This window comes from Triplophysa rosa, linkage group LG21 (assembly GCF_024868665.1).
Source record: "Triplophysa rosa linkage group LG21, Trosa_1v2, whole genome shotgun sequence".
Classification (NCBI taxonomy): domain Eukaryota; kingdom Metazoa; phylum Chordata; class Actinopteri; order Cypriniformes; family Nemacheilidae; genus Triplophysa; species Triplophysa rosa.
Window position 1 is genome coordinate 9,225,998 of NC_079910.1, and position 19,256 is coordinate 9,245,253.

The window sequence follows — 19,256 nt, forward strand, 5'->3', positions numbered from 1 at the left end:
TATGTTTTAGAAACAAACTAAAAAATGACCCTACTGAATAAAACTTAAAATTATCGATTGCAAATGAATTAAATAACATTGTTCTGTTATGATAAACATTAAAAAACTTCATTATTTTTATTGAAAATGGTAACCAAATGTATATCACATAGTGACTATTTTAATTAAATAAAACAGTAATAAAAACAGTAGGCCTTCTGTATGCAATCTGGAATTTTCTGAGAAGATGGTGCGACAGTTAACTACTGTTTCTAATGGCACAGATTAACCACAAGTGTATTAAAAACAGTGGTGTAAAGTATTGGAGTAAATGTAATTAGTTACTGTACTTAAGTATCTTTTTGGCTACTTTGTAGTTGTACTGAGTATTAAAGATATTAGCAACTTTTACTCTCTACTTGACTACATGTTTGAACAAGTATATGTACTCTTTACTCCACTATATTTGTAATGACTAATGCAATTACACATTACATTTTGCATGGCACCTATCTTTTTTTTTGCAGCAGTTTATTTTTGCTACAGAAGAATTAATATTGCCATTTAAAGGGCATTGAAGGTACTTCTTGTGAATTTTGCCCTTACTTCTTTATGTGAATACGAGTGCATTATCAGGTAGTTGACAATCGCTGGCTTTGACTTTTTAATTTTACCTAACATTATTTTATTTATCCGTTTAGACCTTTTTGAAGAATGTTGGCTTACTTATGAGCACTTGATCTTAAATGAGACTTGGGTGTTTGTAATAGATGTAGGTTATGGTGTCGACCATGATTTGTTGCAATTTTGAAGTGTTCAGTCTTATTATGATTTAAGAAAATAAATGCGATTGCTCTCCTCACGAATCGACTGTTTCTAGTTTTTCACTGACAAGTCTCTTAAGTGTTGAGGACTAGAGCTGCTTTGAGCCTACATTCAGTACGAGTAAAATACTCAAGTACTGTTAAAATCAGATACTCGAAGACTTTTACTGAAGTCGTTTTGGAATTGGTGACTTGTAACTTGTAATGGAGTAATTTTCACTGCAAGGTATCTGTACTTAAGTATGGTTTTCAGGTACTCTTTACACCTCTGATTAAAAATCGATTGTACTTTCTTGCGGAGTGTTGAAAACATACGCCTACTAGTGCACACTACAGAATGTTGCAGAAACAACCATTTATAATATTAGCAATAAGATTACCAAGTCAGGATCTGTCTATTTGCACTGTCCGGTATACAGGTATATGTAAGAACTTCTGATCGCAAAAACAAACACCCCCGCAAAATGTAATGATGACATGATTTAGTTTATGCATATTTCTGCAGAAAAATTATGGCAGTGTTTTGGTGACATCATACAGACACAGTTCAGATCTTCAAGTGATCATGATCATGGCGTCTGAAAGTAGAGAAGCTTTCTGAGGAAGTTGAAAGATCCAGGCATTTGTTTATACAAGCCCTTGGCAGATATTTGGGAGACGGCATCATTTACCTGTACAAAACAATTTTTACATTCTTTTATTTTATTGCAAATAAAATAATGTATTTGCACTGAAACACTTAATTTATCGATTCATATCTTGCCTGAATTGGCATAATTACGAGACAACAACTCAGAGATTTTGTTGTGCAATTATTTTTCTTTAAAGCGTTACGAAACCTCCCCTTTCAGCTACATTTGACCTCACTGTCGTTTTAAAAAAATGCTATTAAAATGGTCGTGAACGCTGTGAGAAGAAGAGCTGTTAAAAACCGGCGAAGGTTCCAGCATGGGAGACGGGCGCTCCAATCACAAGGCGCTGTCATGAATAATTAGGAGAAAGGTCTTCTCATTGGTCAAGAAAACACAGTACTATAGTACATCGCCACGTCACATCTTTTGACGTTGGCTAGATGAGGATTTTAAACCCAGAAGGCAAAAATAGCACTTAGGTTTCGTGGCGCTTTAAGGACATCATGTTTTTTAGTTAGAGTCTCAAAGCTTTTGATGCAGTATAGGAAGGCTCACCATCATCAGTATGGTCACCAGATCATCAGTGTCTGCATTCTGCTCAAGCACACGATCGAGATTCTCTACATACCAGGACCCAGCCTCTGTGTCCCTCCATGAGACATAGCCTGCAAATGCATTAACATGTAGCTATTGTACTATTGTACTGAAAATAGCAGTAGCCCTCAAAAATGTTTAAACTGTGCATATTAAAATTCATCCAGCCGATATGTTTTGGACAAAACAAACCTGGAAAGGTTGAGTAGGACACCAGCATGTCACTGGGGGTGGGCAAAGTTGCCCGAGCATCGAGTTCATCAGGTGTGCTGAGAGAATCACTGCTGGAGGACATGGGAATAGCATCTGTCTGGTCATCTGCCCCACCCATTGAGGGCTGCACCTCATCTTGAGACACTTCAAAACCAATGTCCTTTTCACCTGGATGTGTAAAAATTTTTTAACAACAAAATAGTCAGGCATGTTGAATTGTGATTGTTGTTGAGATGTGTAAGAAGCTATGTTTGATGTCAATGGACGTCAAATGTGGAACAATATGTTCTGTTGCCATGTTTCAAAGTATTAATGAAATTTGATAGCAACAGCAAAAGGGGAAGATTTTCCAGAAAATGGACCTTACTGAGGAAGCAAATTTCAGTATGTTCCTTACAGGAAGCTATCATTTTTAGGCTTGATGACTGGAATATGGCACCTGAATTAAATAGACTACTTTTATAGAGTTTATTTGTTCTTTTTAGATCTTGGCCATAAAATTTTAAAGGAAATGAATGAAAAGTGCATTGATAGAAAGTTCAGTTTTCTACAAATTATTCCTTTAACTCAGAGTATTAAAGTGTACTAAAGTATTAAAAATGCCTACCTCCTCCACAGGCCTGGATGAAGAAAAGTTTGGGCTTGCCCTGTAGAGAGGGACAGTTCTGGCCATTGAGGTAGTTTGCGATTATCTGAACTGGGACGGCTCCTCCATCCACACCATGGACTGCTCCAGGAAAACGATTGTGGTTTGCCTAAACATTCAAGAAAATTATGAACAGCATAAGAGCAAAGCATGAGATTTTCGTAACGGAAACAATGTGTAAAATAAATATAATAGTATGAGACAGCAACACAAAAAGAGGAAGCAAATAAAATTGGCCATGTTTCAAAACGCAAGGATGTTCTTAACAGTCTTAATGAATATAAAGCAATCAAATCAAATATCACCCTTTTAAAAATATATAGTGCTAGATTTACCTCAGTGCCGTGAGAAAGAATGATCACCACACAGCAGTCGTATAGGGAATGATCCTCCTTCGCTAAAGTGGACATATCACGTCTGATGTACTGTAGACAGGAGGAGACAAATGTTTATTTCTGTATTTATAAAATTAATTAAAATGCAATATTGATGTCAAAGTCATTTCTCATGCATTTGTGTTTACAGTAAGAATGCTTAAAGAGGAAATAGTGGGCTTACTTTGCATTTCAAGTTCCTTTTCACAACAACCTTAAAGTTGAGAGCTTTAAATCTTCTCTCCATCTTGTCACAATCAATGTTGGACCCGTTCCGGTCTTTCAGACAAGAGCCCGGGTCAAACTCCACATTGTTGATAATCAAACAGATGCCACATGGATTAGCATCCATCTTGTAAGTCTGCATAAACAGAGACAGGATGGACGGTAGAACAGAAAGGACTAACAATGGTGCAATGGTGCAAACTCTGTGCAAACACTCCGGTTGCGGGTTTTAACAAGACCTGAAAACTGGGGCAAAGGAAATCATAAACAGCTACCTACGTACATGTCGGTCCACTAGAACATGGTCAAGATTTTTTTTCCCAACATACAGTACAGTATTGGTGTTTTCACTTACATTACAAAAATGTAAGTTTACTCATGAAGCCACATTTAGATCCCCATATCTCTAGGACTGAACCATATCGGGCCTTAAAATGTAGTTCTCAAAAGAAATGTTTGTCAAGCACAAGAATCTAAAAGGACATTAAGGTAGGGTATGTATAACTTTTTTTTAATTACAGGCATGCACATTTGGTAAAAAAGTACCACAAAAAGTGCTTTTTCCTCATTTTTGAACTGTCACTATTGGCATAAAACTGCATAAAATTTGGCTCAAGTCAACAGATTTTACAAATAGATATACAAATTTCTGCGTAAAAATTAAATAATGATGCTGGCATTAGTGGATTAGTCAGCATCTGTGGCATTTAATATTCTGGCCTTCATCACCACTGATGTTGGTCTTGCTTTTGTAAAAATATTTAAAAAATCTACAATTTAAGCCGGGGATCTTTGATTGAGGTTACATGGAATGACCCACCTGTATACTATCACGTCTTTTTCTGGTCGGTTTCTGGTTCTCTTTTGTTTCAGAAGGTGTGGAAAGAAAACAAATATTTTGAGGTCGTCCATGCTTAGTTAACCAACACTTCAATTTCATCTTTAGCAGACAAGATATTTTCAAGTACAATTAAAAAATCAAAAACATAATGGTAAATTGGTAACTAACGAGGACTACTAGGCTTAGGCACAGGCAGGGTTCCAGGTCTCAGTGGTACTACCGTTGGAGGAATTAGAACAGGTCTGTCTGGATTTTCAGTGTATTCCGGCCTCTCTGTGAAGAATGTTACAATCAGACAAGACTATGAAAGATCATGAATGTAAAAGTATGGGTAAATAATGAGTATGGTGTTTGGGTTTTATATTACTGTGAACAATATTTGTGCTTCCTGTTGCTATATTCTGTGTTTTTTATTTAAAAGCACACTTACGGACTGGCAGAGGAATCAATGATGGCTGTACAGGCATGGGACGAGGCGGATGAGCACCATCTCCATTTTCCAGGAGCCCCGCGTGGTCATGATAGCCAGTCTCACGCAGACACTCCAAGAAAGATCGGAAAGCCCTACTTCCTCTAGTCTCCAAGTCTGTCAACAGTGCCCTGGCGCGATCACGTCTGGTTTCCTTGACCTGTTAAAGGATGTGTCTCATATGGTCAATGTTCTGACCTTACAGGAGGAAACTAAATCATTCATCTTTAAACCCCAAAACACACAGTAGTTTGTACGTAGTTTTTTTTTGTAAGTAAAGAATAAGTGATGCTACTCTCTTGAATGCGTTCTTATCACTAGCGTTCAGTTTTGTGTAATATCAATCAAACACAGGCACAAACAGCCAACCTCAAAATCTTGTTCCTCTTTTCTCATGAGAAACAAGGCAGTCATCCTTACCTGTATTTCATCGATCATGTCTTGGGTGAATACCCCCTTTGACAGAAGCCCATCGCAGATATCTGCCGTATCTAACGTCGTGACTAGACTACTCCTGTGCCGCCGAAGAATCTCTCTGTGCCTTTGGTCCATTCCCACATTAAACTATTCCGTCAGAAGAAACAGCAAACAACAGAAATTCACAATACAAATCTGAAAGTAGCTTCTGTCAATCGACACGAACCTCTTGGCGTTCGACTTCATGCCTCGCTGCGCAGACCGATCGCGCTCTGACATCACAAAAGCGCGAGAGCGATGTGAGAGAGTTGAAGGCTCCGCTTTTTGAAACGTTCTCGCGGTATTTCATTGTCATCGCCGAAAGGTCTGCGCAGGGGGGTACGCCTTCCTCCTTATTGACATCACGTGAGCGATGAGGTCACTCGCTCATGCCCAGACATGCGTTTACAAAGATTGCACTGAAAACGGATTAAACGGAACCCCTCTGATACTGTGTGTTGAACCAGCAGAGGATATGTTAACGCACAGTTGTTTATACCGATAGATGATTCAAAACAAAAGAGAAAATAGTTCTAAAGTATTATGTGTATAAAATACTCTAAATAATCGTCTTACACGTCAGTACTGCCACCTGCTGGAAGCTGCGGTTATTATCTTGTTTTACGCAATTTTGTGTTTCAATTAAATGCTTGAATACTGGGAAACTTTTATGACTTTGTAAAACGTATTTCTTTAAAGTCCTGGAAAATATTGCAAATGATCTGATATTTCTAAGCTGAATATGGGGAACTTTGGTTATTGATAACGCCTGCATCTGATTAGAGGCACTGGATGTGTTGACAAAAAGATTTTCTAATTAAGCAAACTTACAATTGCAACAGAAATGATCATTCAGTTATTTTGATAATAGATAATTAACCTGATTAAAGAAATACAACAATAACTGGTTATAGCATTACAAACCAAATGAGGATGTGAATAAATCCATACAAGTACATACCGGTTAAAACACCTGTTGAGGTAAATAGATTACAGTAAACCACATCAACTTATTTCCTCAATATTTAGTTTTAAAACCTTAAGGAAGCCATTTACGGTTGATGCGCATGAAGGGGACAAAAATGTCAAAAACGAATCCCACCTTTAATATTTTACATTTTGCATTATCCTGGTTTGGTAATGTGACTTGGGAAAACAGAAGGACTGTAACAATACAGTAAATCAAGACATTAGGCAGAGTTATGTTTAAACAGGAACCATTCAAGAAACCAATAACAGATGCCCTCATACACTCCCCATAGAATACGTTCCAGAAGCCAAATTACATGTGTTGATTTGTACATACACAGAAAATTTTTACCTCTGTATTTAGCGTATAAAACAACACAAGAATATAAATGGCATTCACAGAAAGTAGAGTCTATATGGATCTTAACAATTTTACTTTATAAAACAACGTCTTAACAGTCCTTTGTGAATGTGAATTTTTCCTGCTCCCATAACTTCAAAACTGTAGTCTGAGGTGACGTAAGGTAATTCAGCTTCAGCTCCATACTGAAAGAGAAGGAAAAAAGTTTTAACACGATTACAGTAGCTAGTTACATCATAAATAAAGACCACAAAGTTCATTCATACCTGCATGGTAAGCTGCTCTATAGGTAGTGTGATCTGTCCCACCAGAAGACAGTTCACATGCTTCAGTACAGAGGGAGACACGGGTGTAACCAGGAAGTACAGACCTCGTGCCATGTCCACCCCTCTAATAACACCTTAAAAACAACAACAACAAAGTCAACTTACAACTCGCATTTAAATCTTTTTCCCAATGAATTTCCATGACCCTTCCCAAATCACGTTGGTTCCCACCTAGGCCCACACACTGACAGATGGGAGTTTGGGAGAGCACAACAGGACCTCCAGTGCCTGCAACCTTTTCACTAAGACAGCACAATCCAACAAGACTGGCATTGACTGTATAGAGAATGTGATTGGGTGAAACCTCACAGTGCACCACCCCTATAGCCACTGAAGAGTGTGGGACCTGCAGGAACGGAGCACACATTCACATCAAACAGAAGTGTTCAGAAAAATACAAAATGAAATCGCACACAAAAATCTACTTTGCTGGTGGGACATGGGCAAGACCTGTGGTTGTGGTTACCTGGTAAGGTATGAAACAGTGAAGCGGGCGCATGGGGCCCGGCTCAGGGGACTGCATTTTACTGAAGTAGGCGAGCAGAGACAGGTCTCGCAACTCATTGCTGCGCTGAAATCGCCTGTGAAGAATGCAGAATGAGAGAGACTTTTAATAAGGGTGCACTTCGATTTTCTTTTCAGTTTTACATACTGTTGAAAATAATACACTGAAAACTCTAGACAGATTTACATTATATCAGATGTACAACAACAACAATTATTGATCGCAGGTACTTCAATTTTCAGATTCAATTCAATTTTATTTATATAGTGCTTTTCACAATGTGCATTGTTCCAAAGCAGCTTTACAGGAGAAAATAAGAAAAACACAAAATCATTCTAGTAAATAATATCTAATAAATGCAGTCTCCCTGTGGTTTATTTAGCATATTATGCATTAAGTGAATGCTTGGCTGAAAAGATGTGTCTTTAATCTAGATTTAAATTGGGAGAGTGTGTCTGACCCTCGAATAGTATCGGGAAGGCTATTCCAGAGTTTACGCGCTACGTATGAGAAAGCTCTACCCCCTTTGGTGGATTTAGTTATTCTAGGTGTTATCAAACGTCCGGAGTTTTGAGATCTAAAGAGCATGATGGGTTGAAGTGTGGTAGAAGCTCTGTTATGTAGGTAGGGGCTAAACCGTTAAGGCTTTATAAGTAATTAAAAGAACGTTAAAGTCAATACGATGCTTAATGGGTAACCAGTGAAGGGATGATACCATTGGGGTTATGTGATCGTATTTTCTGGACCTGGTTAGAACTCTGGCGGCTGCATTCTGAACTAACTGTAGTTTGTTTATTGATGATGCAGGACAACCACTAAGTAGTGCATTACTGTAGTCAAGTCTTGAGGTCACAAATGCATGAATAAGCTTCTCTGAGTCAGCAACACATAGAATATTTCGTAATTTGGCAACATTTCTAAGGTGGAAGAAGGCTGTTTTTGTGACATTTGAGATGTGATTTCCAAATGACAGGTTGCTGTCTAATATAACGCCTAGGTCTTTAACTGTATTTGTTGGAGTAACAGTGCAGCCTTCAATTTGCAGGTTATAATCCGAAATATTCTGCTCACCTGTCTTTGGTCCGATAAGTAATATTTTTGTTTTATTAGAATTTAAAAGAAGGAAATGACTAGTCATCCAATGTTTTATATCTTCGATGCACTAAGATCAAAAGGTGCAGCCGGCAAGCTTACATTTCTCCAGATTTCCCTGCGCCTTCGAATTCCGAAATGATGTTGAGAAACACATAAGATCGAACAGCGAGGTGACTTGCTGGAGCTTCGGTCAGGGTGGATGGTGTTGGAGGGTGCGTCTGCCAGCCGTGGGTGGTTTTGAGGAAGTCTGGGGTAAAAAGTTGACACTGTGGCATGTCTTTGCAAGTCAGCTGAACGACATGCGTAACGGATAAAAGGCGAATAAGGTCAATCAGAATTTTAAGGCCATGCCCTGTGAGAGAAAGAAAGACAGACTTCATGAATTAAACTTGACAAATTTAAAAAATGACAATAAATTTGATTTCCCATCTCCTCAATTTAATTCCTACTATAATCCCATGTCTTGCATTTCTTTTCATGACTGACCCTTGATCCAGCCCATAGTGTTAATAACGACAGGACTTTCTCCGCTGCAGTGACGCCACAGAGATTTGAGGGACTCCAGGTAGCGATCTATGTCAGTCTGACATTCTGCCTGACCGTAGTACACCATGTGATCTGGATCCCGCAAGTGTGTGAATGGAGGCCCTAAAGAAACCCATAATCGCAAACATGTCAACTGGGAGTAATATGTACAATGAACATTCTTAAATTTCAGAAGCACAAAGTTTTGCTTGTTGAACAGAATCCGAATTTGTGGTATTAATGTGAAAGCACGTTCTTTATGTGACAAAATAGAGATGAAGTATGACAAATACCCAGCAGTGGTTCTGTAACGGTGTTTAAGGAGAGGCATCCAGCAGGGGTAAACTCAGTCTGGCCCAAGTCACATTCCAGATACTCAACACTGGCAGTTCTGCACATACACAATCACACATAATAGAAAAAGAGAGAGAAATATTTACACAAAATCAATATACATGAGAACATTTTCTAAGGAACTTATGGGCTGCTATCAGCCCAACATCATAGCATAAAATGGTTTACTATTCTCAATTCATCCTCTTATTACTAAACTGATCAAATAAACCAGATGCACTCACTGGTTTAGAAGGCTGTTAATGAGATGCCGATTGAAGGTGGACTTGCCACAGTTTTTCGCCCCACACACAAGAATTATGGGACAGCGGTCAAATTCTCCTATGCAGAAAATAGAGCACGGACAACAATAGTTCACAAATTTTAGATAATAATCCTTATATTAACATTGATTGACATCAGACTTTTCAAAAATACTTTAAATAGAGGAACTATTAACATGCAGTACCTGCCCAGGCACTGAGCAAACGGTCTAGAGCCTCATTATAGGTATGTGACATCACGAGACCTTGTGCACAAGGTTGACGTAGTGCTTTTACACCCACCACGGACAGAGCAGGGTTATGGATGGCAGCCTGAGACCTCAGTTCCAACTGCAAGACATAAAATACCACCATAAATCCATAAATTATTTGTGTACCACATAATTCCAGTTTTGTAAGTGTAGTCCTGCCTTAAAATCACTGTTGATGTCGCAGACCACTAAAACTAAACTAGTATATTTAAAGCACCGGAGCCACAGTGTTCAGAATTTCCAAAGTATCCAATCGAAGTATGGATTGCCTATAGTTGTCTTTACAAATTTAGCTAGTAGTTTTCGTCTCTTCAATAAATGTAAAATGTCCCACACTCACCAAGTTTATGCCAAAGATCTCTTTGAGTTCAGTGAAGCTGGTGAGTAAGCGCGTGAGGGGCGTGTCCAGAGGTTCTAAAAGCATCACACAGGAGTTCGAGTCCACCTCATTGATAAGCCTTTTACATGGCTCTGGACATCAAAGTGCACAAATAAAACACAATCAAACATAAGAAACTGACAAAAAGGAACTTAATGAATGCAGCTATAATCCAATTACAAAATCTTTCATTTTATACTTTCTAAAGGTTAAATTTTCATTTAACTTCAGTATCCTTAGCTTAAGAACTCCTTTTATAGTGTGTTCTGACTCTTTAGAAGAGATAGACAGCATACCAATCCATTTTTTTATAAAAAAGTCATGCTTCAGTTAATGACTCCTTTTACATAACACAGAAGAAAACACATGGTTTTCAATTGCACAAGGGTGAGCAACATTTATAACAATTTAGGTGAACTATCCTTTTAATGGGTCATATGAGAACATTTGGGAGGTCTAGCTCATATAATAATACCTAAGGAGAGGTATTTGCGAACAATGGCTTTCGCTTCCAGTCGTCCCTCTTTCTTGTTCTTGTTGGATGAGGAGTTGTTTCCCAAGGCTGTGATGGTGAGCGGGCAGTGTGAAGGTGGAGAAAAAAGCTGGTAAGGTTGTTGGCCCTCTTCTATGGTGAAGCCCAGCACCTCTACACTACCATAAAGGCAAGTGAGCAAGCACTTCCCACGGAAACACAGGGTCTGTGCAGACATCAGACATTAAAATCAGGCAAACTTGCTTAAACTAACATGAACAGCCTTTAACAATGTCTTCACTGCACTCAAGTTTTCATTTATTAAACGTGTTTTTCTGTGTCTTTGGTGTGTTATAAGTTGCCCATGCATGTATTAGACACGTAAAATTGCAAAAACTAAAGTGTCGGAACAAAAGATGCATTCTATCTAAAAGCGAATGCTCACCCAGACCTGCCTGAAACGCCTCGTGTAACCACACCCCCACAAATCCACGTCTGTTCGTGGTATGATTTGACTAAGACCGCCCAAATGTATACGCTAGTAAGGTGGGCGCACCTGTCAGTACAATTACTTTGGAACCTGATGTTTCAAATATGGTAAGAGGCGTTACATTTCCATCACACGCTTGCAGTATTCGACCAATCACTACGCACTGGTTAACTGGCCAATCATAGCACACCTTGCTTTTCAGAGCAATGAGCTTTGTAACAAATTTGCGCGTTTCAGAGAGATGCAAACTTCCACAGTATGTGGAAAATACAGCGTTTTTAACCTTAAATCGTGTATAAAGATCACATTACATCTAAAACAAACGATAATATTCGTTTTAGCCGTGTCATATAACCCCTTTAAAATCTACATTTAAAAAAAATACCTGGTCTTGTTGCATGACCAAAACAGCCCGGTTCTGAGTATGGTCAAGCTGGGCATGGTACTGAAGTCCATCTTTGTCCACTTGATCTGTATCCGGTGAAGTTAAACTTTCTGTGCCATTCTGAAGAACACTGTTAGCATATGCATTCCATTCCTGAGAGTCCTCTGAATTGCTGCTACCTTCAAGTTCTGTGTCTCCGTTTGTATGCACACGAGTAAAACATCCAGAAGCGGCCTTGTCCTTTACCTCCTCAGAAAAACTGTTTTCTGGGTTCACAGTCACTGGCTTTGCATAGGACTTCTTTAACCGTTTTAATCGAGGCTTCTCCTTTTCGGTTAAGTGTTGTTCTAGCTTAGCAGGCCCAGGACATGCATTTAGAAGACTTATTTTCTTTAGCTTACATTTTTTATGCCTGTTAGTCAGTCTATGGTGTGTGCTGGTGTTTTGCTGCTTATGTTTAGCATGAGATGAAAACTTATTTACTTTCATTGTCATCCAATGAACAAGAATGAAACAACATAAACCCAGAGCACCTGTAAATAAAGAGTAAAAATGTCAGTATCTGCACACATCAATAAAAGTCGATAAAAGCCTGCACAAAAGAAATGCTTTTACTGCTTCTAGACATTTATAATTTCTTTAAATATTTTTTCTACTGTGAGAAATTAAAAAACATTTATTTAGTGGGGGGAACTATAAGTAGACCCAAGTTCTAGGTTAAATACTGAAAATGTGTCTCTGGTTACTATACGGGGGGTTACTTTCTAGTAGCTGGGTGTAATTAGTTGATAAAAGCTCATTACAGCTTTTTTACACAAATAACTTAACTGAAATATACTTTAATTTAAGAAATGAAGGACTTTTTGTTTTCGTAACTCAATCCATACCGTTAGCTTACCCGTTTGAAATGAGACGCCGCAACACGTGTTATAAACGCTCCTATGCAAATAGATGTCAATCTGCGCAGAAACGTGAAACACGTTTATGAAAATATACTGTAAATATGGCTGCTTGCTGTATTTCTAAAAGATTGGCAGTAACTCCATGTGAGCACTAAAATAACACTGCACGATGCTGCTGTAGTTCCACTCCACTAGACAAGATAAAGCTGCTCCTGCTCATATTCCCTTTTGGGTCTTATTTACGACCGCATCAGCAGTGTTTGATTTATGCAAGAATGCGATTGAAAGCATATACATTAGAGATGGAGGCGAAAAACATGTTAAGGATACGACTTGCACGCTAACAAGCAATTTCGAACAGCGCTCACAGTTAAGAGACGTGCCATGTGATGGACAAAAAAGGTTCCCGGAGTTCGAATATAGTTTTATTTTATACCGTCTGGTAGATAGAACATATATACTGATACTACAACAACTATAAAAATACAATTACATTTAAACACTTAAACGTCTTGTCCAGCACGATTACGGATATAAACTATTCGATACCTTCCAAATTCACAAAATAATTCCAACGCAATGAGTTGCTTGGCCAACTAGAACGTCACTTCCCGTTTATGTTACAACATGGCTCCTTGTTGTTTAGCTTAATTTAAGGATTCTATGGAACAACATATACTACTTGGTGATTGAAATAAATAACATATATATGTAAAGCTTCAGTATTTGCTTTTAGGGAAAACAATGGTCTAATTTTACGAGAAATGTAAGTAAAACTCACCTGATTGTGCCGCTAGTAGTTTAGGGAGCGTCATTAAAATGCGGACATCGTAGTTAACGTTTAGGTAACAATCGCTTCCATGAGTCAATAACATTGTACAGAAAAACGTATATGAGCTTAAATATACGAAAATGTGCAGAAATATTCATTTAAAATAATGAACTACGCTAAAATAAGCAGGATATTGCAATATTCACTCATGTCTTTTCCTAAATGGCAGTATCACTATATATTTTTGAGAACTAAAATAATTTAATACTTACAATACTAACATTTACCAACATTTATTCCTTATCTGCAATGATTGTTTTGACTAGATTGTCTCCTTGTCTAGATGGAGAATCAAACTCAAGGGATCTCTCATGCTCAGCGGGTGCTGTCCTTGCTCAACCAACAGCGGTGCTTTGGCCAGTTTTGTGATGCCATGCTGAGCACAGGGAGTGGGCAGGTGCACCTGGCACATCGCAATGTTCTTGCCTGCTTCAGTAACCTGTTCCAAGATCCCAGTTCAGACACGCCATGTTTACAGTTCAGCCTCCCATTGGAATGCCCTGATGATGGGCTGGAGCTACTGATTGATTTTTTTTACACTGGGGAACTCCACTTGGATGGTAGTAATATAGAGAAAGTTCAAAATGCGGCTAGTGGACTGTCAGTGCCAGACTCTCTGATGCCATTTCAGAGTTTGAAAGAACCACTACAACTTTCTGTGTTCAGTGAAGATGTGAAAGTCAGTCAACTTTTTCCACTGCCATCTGCAGACTCTGAGCATGATCAAACAATAAAAGAGAAGACTAGATCTTGGCATATAGTGAAAGAAACACCAGATGAATGCAGTTTAGCTGTAGAGGTCACAGCTCGTGATGAAGATCCCCCTGCCTCAACGTCCAGTACTACCGCACGTTCTGGAAGGCGAGTGAAAGGGCCCAGTCGACTAACAGGGGAGAGCCTCATGTGTGCTGTCACAAGACAAGGACCAGAAAGGACACGAACGTCATCTATAGAGAATACAGAGGAAGATCACCTCAAACCTTCTGACTCGACTGAGAATGAGACTGAGGTACTCTGTACTCAGTTTTTCAAGTTTCATTTCATGTGCTAAATGCCAGTGAAGTCATTTTATGCAAGATCAATTTAATTTGTAATAATGTGTCGATGCATACTTCTAACAATGAAAATTATTTCAATACAAGCAGGTGGATGGGTCTGCTGAGAATCAAAATGATGATGATCATGATGATTATGATCATAATGTCAATGAAGATGAAAATGAGGATGACAATGACAGAGACGACGGTATGGATGTTCTCAATGAGGGTACTGATGAGGAGTATGTGCCTCATGACTCACCTAGCCCAACCCCAAAGACTCCACGGAGAAAGCGGAAACGAAAAAATACCAATAAAGAGAATGGAGAAGACGCATCAAAAGCCTCCAAGAAAGGCTCTGTCGAATGTCCTACATGCCACAAAACATTCCTTAGCAAGTACTACTTAAAAGTACACAACAGGTGTGTTTCTTTGTTTGGTAGAGTAATAATGGACCAGATTTTTAAATGTTCTATATGTCTTTAGACAGTGCATTAAAAATGCATAAAACATTGATGTTACACTTGTTATTGTATTCAAGGCAACCTTGTGTTCCCTGAGAATCAAACCTTGGCTTGATCAACTGACCATTTCCTAACTGTGCATCTTGTTTTCTGCCCTTTTTGGTTTTACAGGAGACATACAGGTGAAAAGCCCTTTAAATGTGCTAAATGCGGAAAGTGCTATTACAGAAAGGAAAACTTGCTAGAACACGAAGCAAGGAACTGTCTTAAGAGAACAGAGGTGGTGAGTTTTCAAGGGACCGTTTATAAATTACACTATGGGTGGTTTCTCGCACTGGGCTTATGACCAGGTGTGGTTCTAGGGTGATATCCGGTATCCGGGGCTTAGCCCAGAGACCACTTTTTCGGTTTAAATTCAAAGCACTCAGGAGCTTGAGCTGTCGTAACGTCTGCCGTTGCTTAGCAATCATGAGCTGCGCTCGGCGTGAAGATTAGAAGGTTCCGGCAAAGAACAAATAGTCATTCGGGCTTTACTGAAAACATTCGGGGCTTTAGCCCCCATAGCCCACCCCTAGCTCCGCCCCTGCTTATGACTAGTCCTAGACTAAAATAAGTCTTAGAGCTGTCTAAATTAAAAACAGCTGGCACTGACATATCTTAAGTTAAAATACATCAGTGTCATTGTTTTATTTCAAAATGCGCAAACGTTATGTTTTTTTTGTAAGGCATGTTTGTAAAAACTATTTCCTGGTTTAATCTAATCCCTGTCCGGGAAACTGCCCCTAGGAGTCTAAAATTCAGAGTCTCATCTGTCCAAAAATGTATTTGTAGGCATTTGTTTGTCTAGTACTAAATACTAGATGCAAGGAACTTTACATCAAAGACATTTTTAAAAATATGAGAAAAATAAAATGTCTTGAAACTTTTCACTAGTGATGTCCTTGCAAAGGAAATAACCTTAATATATGATGTGTGGTGAAACACTTTTAAATTATGAATTGATGGTACAACTTATTATTAGACGTTTTGTTTGTGCCAGGTGTTTTCATGTTCCAAATGTACCATGACCTTTACGAAGCGACAAGAGCTTCGCCTCCACACAGTCACACACACCGGAGAGATGCCCAATAAGGTACGTCTTCCATTGTGGAAGTAAGATGCGACCTTTTGTCAACTACACTTTCCATCACTGGCCTGGCTGTCGCTACAAATTGTTCTGATTTTGCCCCAATATTAGTGCACGTCATGCTCTGAGCAGTTTATGCAGAAGAAAGACCTCAGAAGCCACATGATTAAAGTTCACGGAGCTCCTAAGCCACATGCCGTAAGTGACTCGTGGTTTTAAGGCCAACTTGGTCTTGGACTGAGTGGGGAAATCATATTATTACAATATCCTAGAAAGTGTATAATAATAAATATCTTGCATTAATGTATTATCTGTCGTGTCTCGTCTAGTGTTCATTGTGTACCAAGTGTTTTCTGTCCCGCACCGAGTTGCGTCTGCATGAGGCAGCCAAACATCGCGGTGAGAAACTGTTTGTGTGTGAGGAGTGCGGCCACAGGGCCTCCAGCCGCAACGGCCTGCAAATGCATATCAAAGCCATTCACAGGTAAACATTTGAATGACATCACTAGTTATAACCCTTAGATGCAAATAACTAAAACATGATTCATTTACAGTTTATTTTGTACTTGTGGGGTGAACAGAGAATACATGATGTAAACGAAACAGAATAGATGTTGATGTTTGATTCATTTTGTGTGAACTTAGACTCATGTTGAGCAGTGCTTGACAATGTGTGTTTGTTCCGTTTTCTTTTCAGAAATGAGCGCCCCTTTGTGTGTGAGTTTTGCAATCATGCTTTTACTCAGAAAGCCAATCTCAACATGCACCTTCGGACACACACCGGAGAGAAGCCTTTCCAGTGCCACCTCTGTGGAAAGACATTTCGCACACAAGGTCACTTGGGGACTTTCCTAACAATCAGTGTTTATTTTTTTAACCATATAAAATGTTTTTTTTTAAGCTGAATTTATGCAATACATAATGGCTGTTTTATTTTTTTACCTATTATTAAAACCAAACGATTGATATTTGTGTAAGCAGCCAGTCTGGACAAGCACAACCGCACACACACCGGAGAGCGGCCGTTTAGCTGTGAGTTCTGTGAGCAGCGCTTTACTGAGAAAGGCCCTCTGGTACGCCACATAGCCAGCAAACACCAAGAAGGCCGGCCACATTACTGCAACATATGCAACAAAACATTTAAAGGTGAGTGACGTGAACAAAAACTAAAAACTTTGGTAATTTATTTTCTATAAAAAATAGTTTAACCAAAATTTTTTATCATTAATGTTTCTTTCTATTATTGAACACAAGAAGATATTTTGAGAAATGTCTCAGGGGTTTTGTGTCACACGGTGAAAGTCCATGGGATCTAATGTTGTTTGTTTACCGAGGTTCTTCAAAATATCTTCTTTTGTGTTCTGCATAAGAATAAAGTCATACACATTTGAAATGACATGAGGGTGAGTAAATGACAGAATTTTCATTTTTGGGTGAACTATCCCTTAAAAGTCTTGCAATATAACGTAACCTAAAATGAATATCCCATTATGTCCCATCAGCCATTGAGCAGCTTCGTGTGCATGTCAGACGCCACAAAGGCGTGAGGAAATATGAGTGCAGGGAATGTGGTTACAAGTTCACCAGACAGGTAAATAATACATTCCTAGTGTGATCCATGTTTGTCCTCACGTCTTGGGTCTTAGTATTTTTGTTGTACTATTATTCTTCCTCATACAGGCACATCTGCGCCGACACTCCCAGATCCACACCCGCGTGGAGAACTACAACCCCAGACAGAGACGGCTGCGCAACTTGGTGGTGGAGGATGAGAAGGCGGCTGCTTCTTCAAGTCCTTCCAGCCAAGCAGATGGTCAGGTTGAGCCAGGGGATCTAGTTAACCTTGTGACCCAGACAGAAGCTGTTGTGGTGGAGCAGGTGGTCTTAGCCTCTGCTGGAGGAACCGAAGGAGAACAGGCCTCTTATTCAATGACTGATGAGACAGTGAATGGTGAGCAGACTGGATTTAGTGCCACGACTGATGGTGGAGTTGAGCAAGGCGGGTTCACTGTGGCAGATGTGATGGAACAGACACTGTTGGTTACCGATGCATGTCCCATCCTTCAATCAAGTGTGGTTGTTGAGTTGTCAAGCACTGGGACTGATGGGAAGGTCTAACTGGAGGACACTTATTGACTCAGGAACATATGGATGTGTTTATGTTGGAGTATGAAGATTTGAGTTTAAGAAAGTCACGTTATTCAAAATAGCTTTCTCATTACTTGCAAAACAGTAAGAAATGGTTGTGATATTTATTTTCATTAAAGAAGGTAAAGATATCTTTATTAAATATGCTAAGCCCTGTGTGAGGGCTTGAGTTGAACCAAACCCTTATTGCAAATGTGAAGACACAGTAAAAGTGCTGCCGGCCATTTATTTGTTAATCACACGTACAAACTTTATTACACAAATCAAAATGCCAAGTCAATGTTGTACAAATGATTTGGCAACAAAACAAACGAAACACTGTAAGAAAAATAAAATAAATGTTAAGTACCGCTTTAAAGTGTTAATCCGTTTCATAGGTACTGATATTAAAGCAATAAGCCCCAAGAAGCAGTGGGTTACAGTGCATTTTATAACAGCTAAGGGCGTTGTGGCACGACGCGAAGCGGAGTGCCTAAAACCCCGTAACCCACTGCTTCGCGGGGCTTATTGCTTTTATAAAACGGTTATTCCATATGCTTAGCAAGGTTTCATAAAATAAAGTAAATAAAATGATATTTAGGCTATGTGGTGCGGTCAGCCGTTATATATTGAGGTATTTTATAACGGCTTAGAACTCCGCTCAGCCAATCAGAATCAAGGACCAGAACTGACCGTTTTATAATATAAAATACACATGTTTACTCAAGAATAAAGATACTGAATTACTATTTCCAGTTATTAGTACAGCATCCTAATAAAATTTTTTTTTACAGAAAATAGCTTCAACTATTCTTTATGTTATCTTCATTATTTCAAACAGCTTAATAAACACAAGCTGTTCCTTATAAACGGTATCATACCGTCCCTTCAATAAACAAAGACTAGAGTAATAAACTTCATTTACTATCAAAACAAAAGAGCATAAGAGAGGGTATGACACAAAATCACAAAAAAATATGACCACTTCATGCATTCTAAATTATCGGACAAATAAACAATGTAGTATACACACTGTATCATATTATGATGGAGCCCAGTTGTTCATTTCTCAATGTTTGTCTGTCAACCATCATGCAGTTTTTGGACAGTTTGTGATTCTCCAAAATGTTCATTTAATTA

General features: G+C 38.8%; 3 protein-coding genes across 5 annotated transcripts; 1 reads left to right on the forward strand and 2 right to left on the reverse strand.

Moving 5' to 3' along the window:
- Positions 1-945: 945 nt before the first annotated feature.
- Positions 946-5,487, reverse strand: casp9 (caspase 9, apoptosis-related cysteine peptidase). The gene is made up of 10 exons (XM_057319105.1): positions 5,218-5,487; positions 4,759-4,957; positions 4,497-4,601; positions 4,308-4,348; positions 3,447-3,623; positions 3,224-3,313; positions 2,850-2,997; positions 2,222-2,410; positions 1,991-2,100; positions 946-1,474 (listed from the first exon to the last, which is right to left on the reverse strand). The coding sequence occupies exons 1-10, from the start codon at positions 5,347-5,349 to the stop codon at positions 1,373-1,375; spliced, it is 1,293 nt and encodes a 430-aa protein (XP_057175088.1). The 5' UTR covers positions 5,350-5,487; the 3' UTR covers positions 946-1,372.
- Positions 5,488-6,305: 818 nt separating this feature from the next.
- On the reverse strand, positions 6,306-12,886 carry nol9 (nucleolar protein 9). Its single transcript, XM_057319087.1, has 13 exons — positions 12,527-12,886; positions 11,629-12,161; positions 10,757-10,979; positions 10,243-10,373; positions 9,837-9,981; positions 9,613-9,709; positions 9,328-9,425; positions 8,996-9,157; positions 8,609-8,861; positions 7,376-7,490; positions 7,081-7,255; positions 6,850-6,983; positions 6,306-6,768 (listed from the first exon to the last, which is right to left on the reverse strand). The coding sequence occupies exons 2-13, from the start codon at positions 12,121-12,123 to the stop codon at positions 6,655-6,657; spliced, it is 2,142 nt and encodes a 713-aa protein (XP_057175070.1). The 5' UTR covers positions 12,124-12,161; positions 12,527-12,886; the 3' UTR covers positions 6,306-6,654.
- Positions 12,887-13,162: 276 nt separating this feature from the next.
- zbtb48 (zinc finger and BTB domain containing 48) lies at positions 13,163-18,237 on the forward strand. 3 transcript variants are annotated; one of them, XM_057319085.1, is made up of 11 exons: positions 13,163-13,296; positions 13,646-14,371; positions 14,508-14,821; positions 15,035-15,146; positions 15,885-15,995; positions 16,101-16,187; positions 16,319-16,473; positions 16,687-16,823; positions 16,971-17,135; positions 17,492-17,580; positions 17,670-18,237. In XM_057319085.1, the coding sequence occupies exons 2-11, from the start codon at positions 13,646-13,648 to the stop codon at positions 18,105-18,107; spliced, it is 2,334 nt and encodes a 777-aa protein (XP_057175068.1). In that variant the 5' UTR covers positions 13,163-13,296; the 3' UTR covers positions 18,108-18,237. The 3 variants fall into 3 exon arrangements, with proteins under 3 accessions (XP_057175068.1, XP_057175067.1, XP_057175069.1); XM_057319084.1 differs by having other exon boundaries at positions 13,164-13,296; positions 14,505-14,821; XM_057319086.1 differs by having other exon boundaries at positions 13,164-13,296; positions 14,505-14,821; positions 15,903-15,995.
- The last annotated feature ends 1,019 nt before the right edge of the window (positions 18,238-19,256 follow it).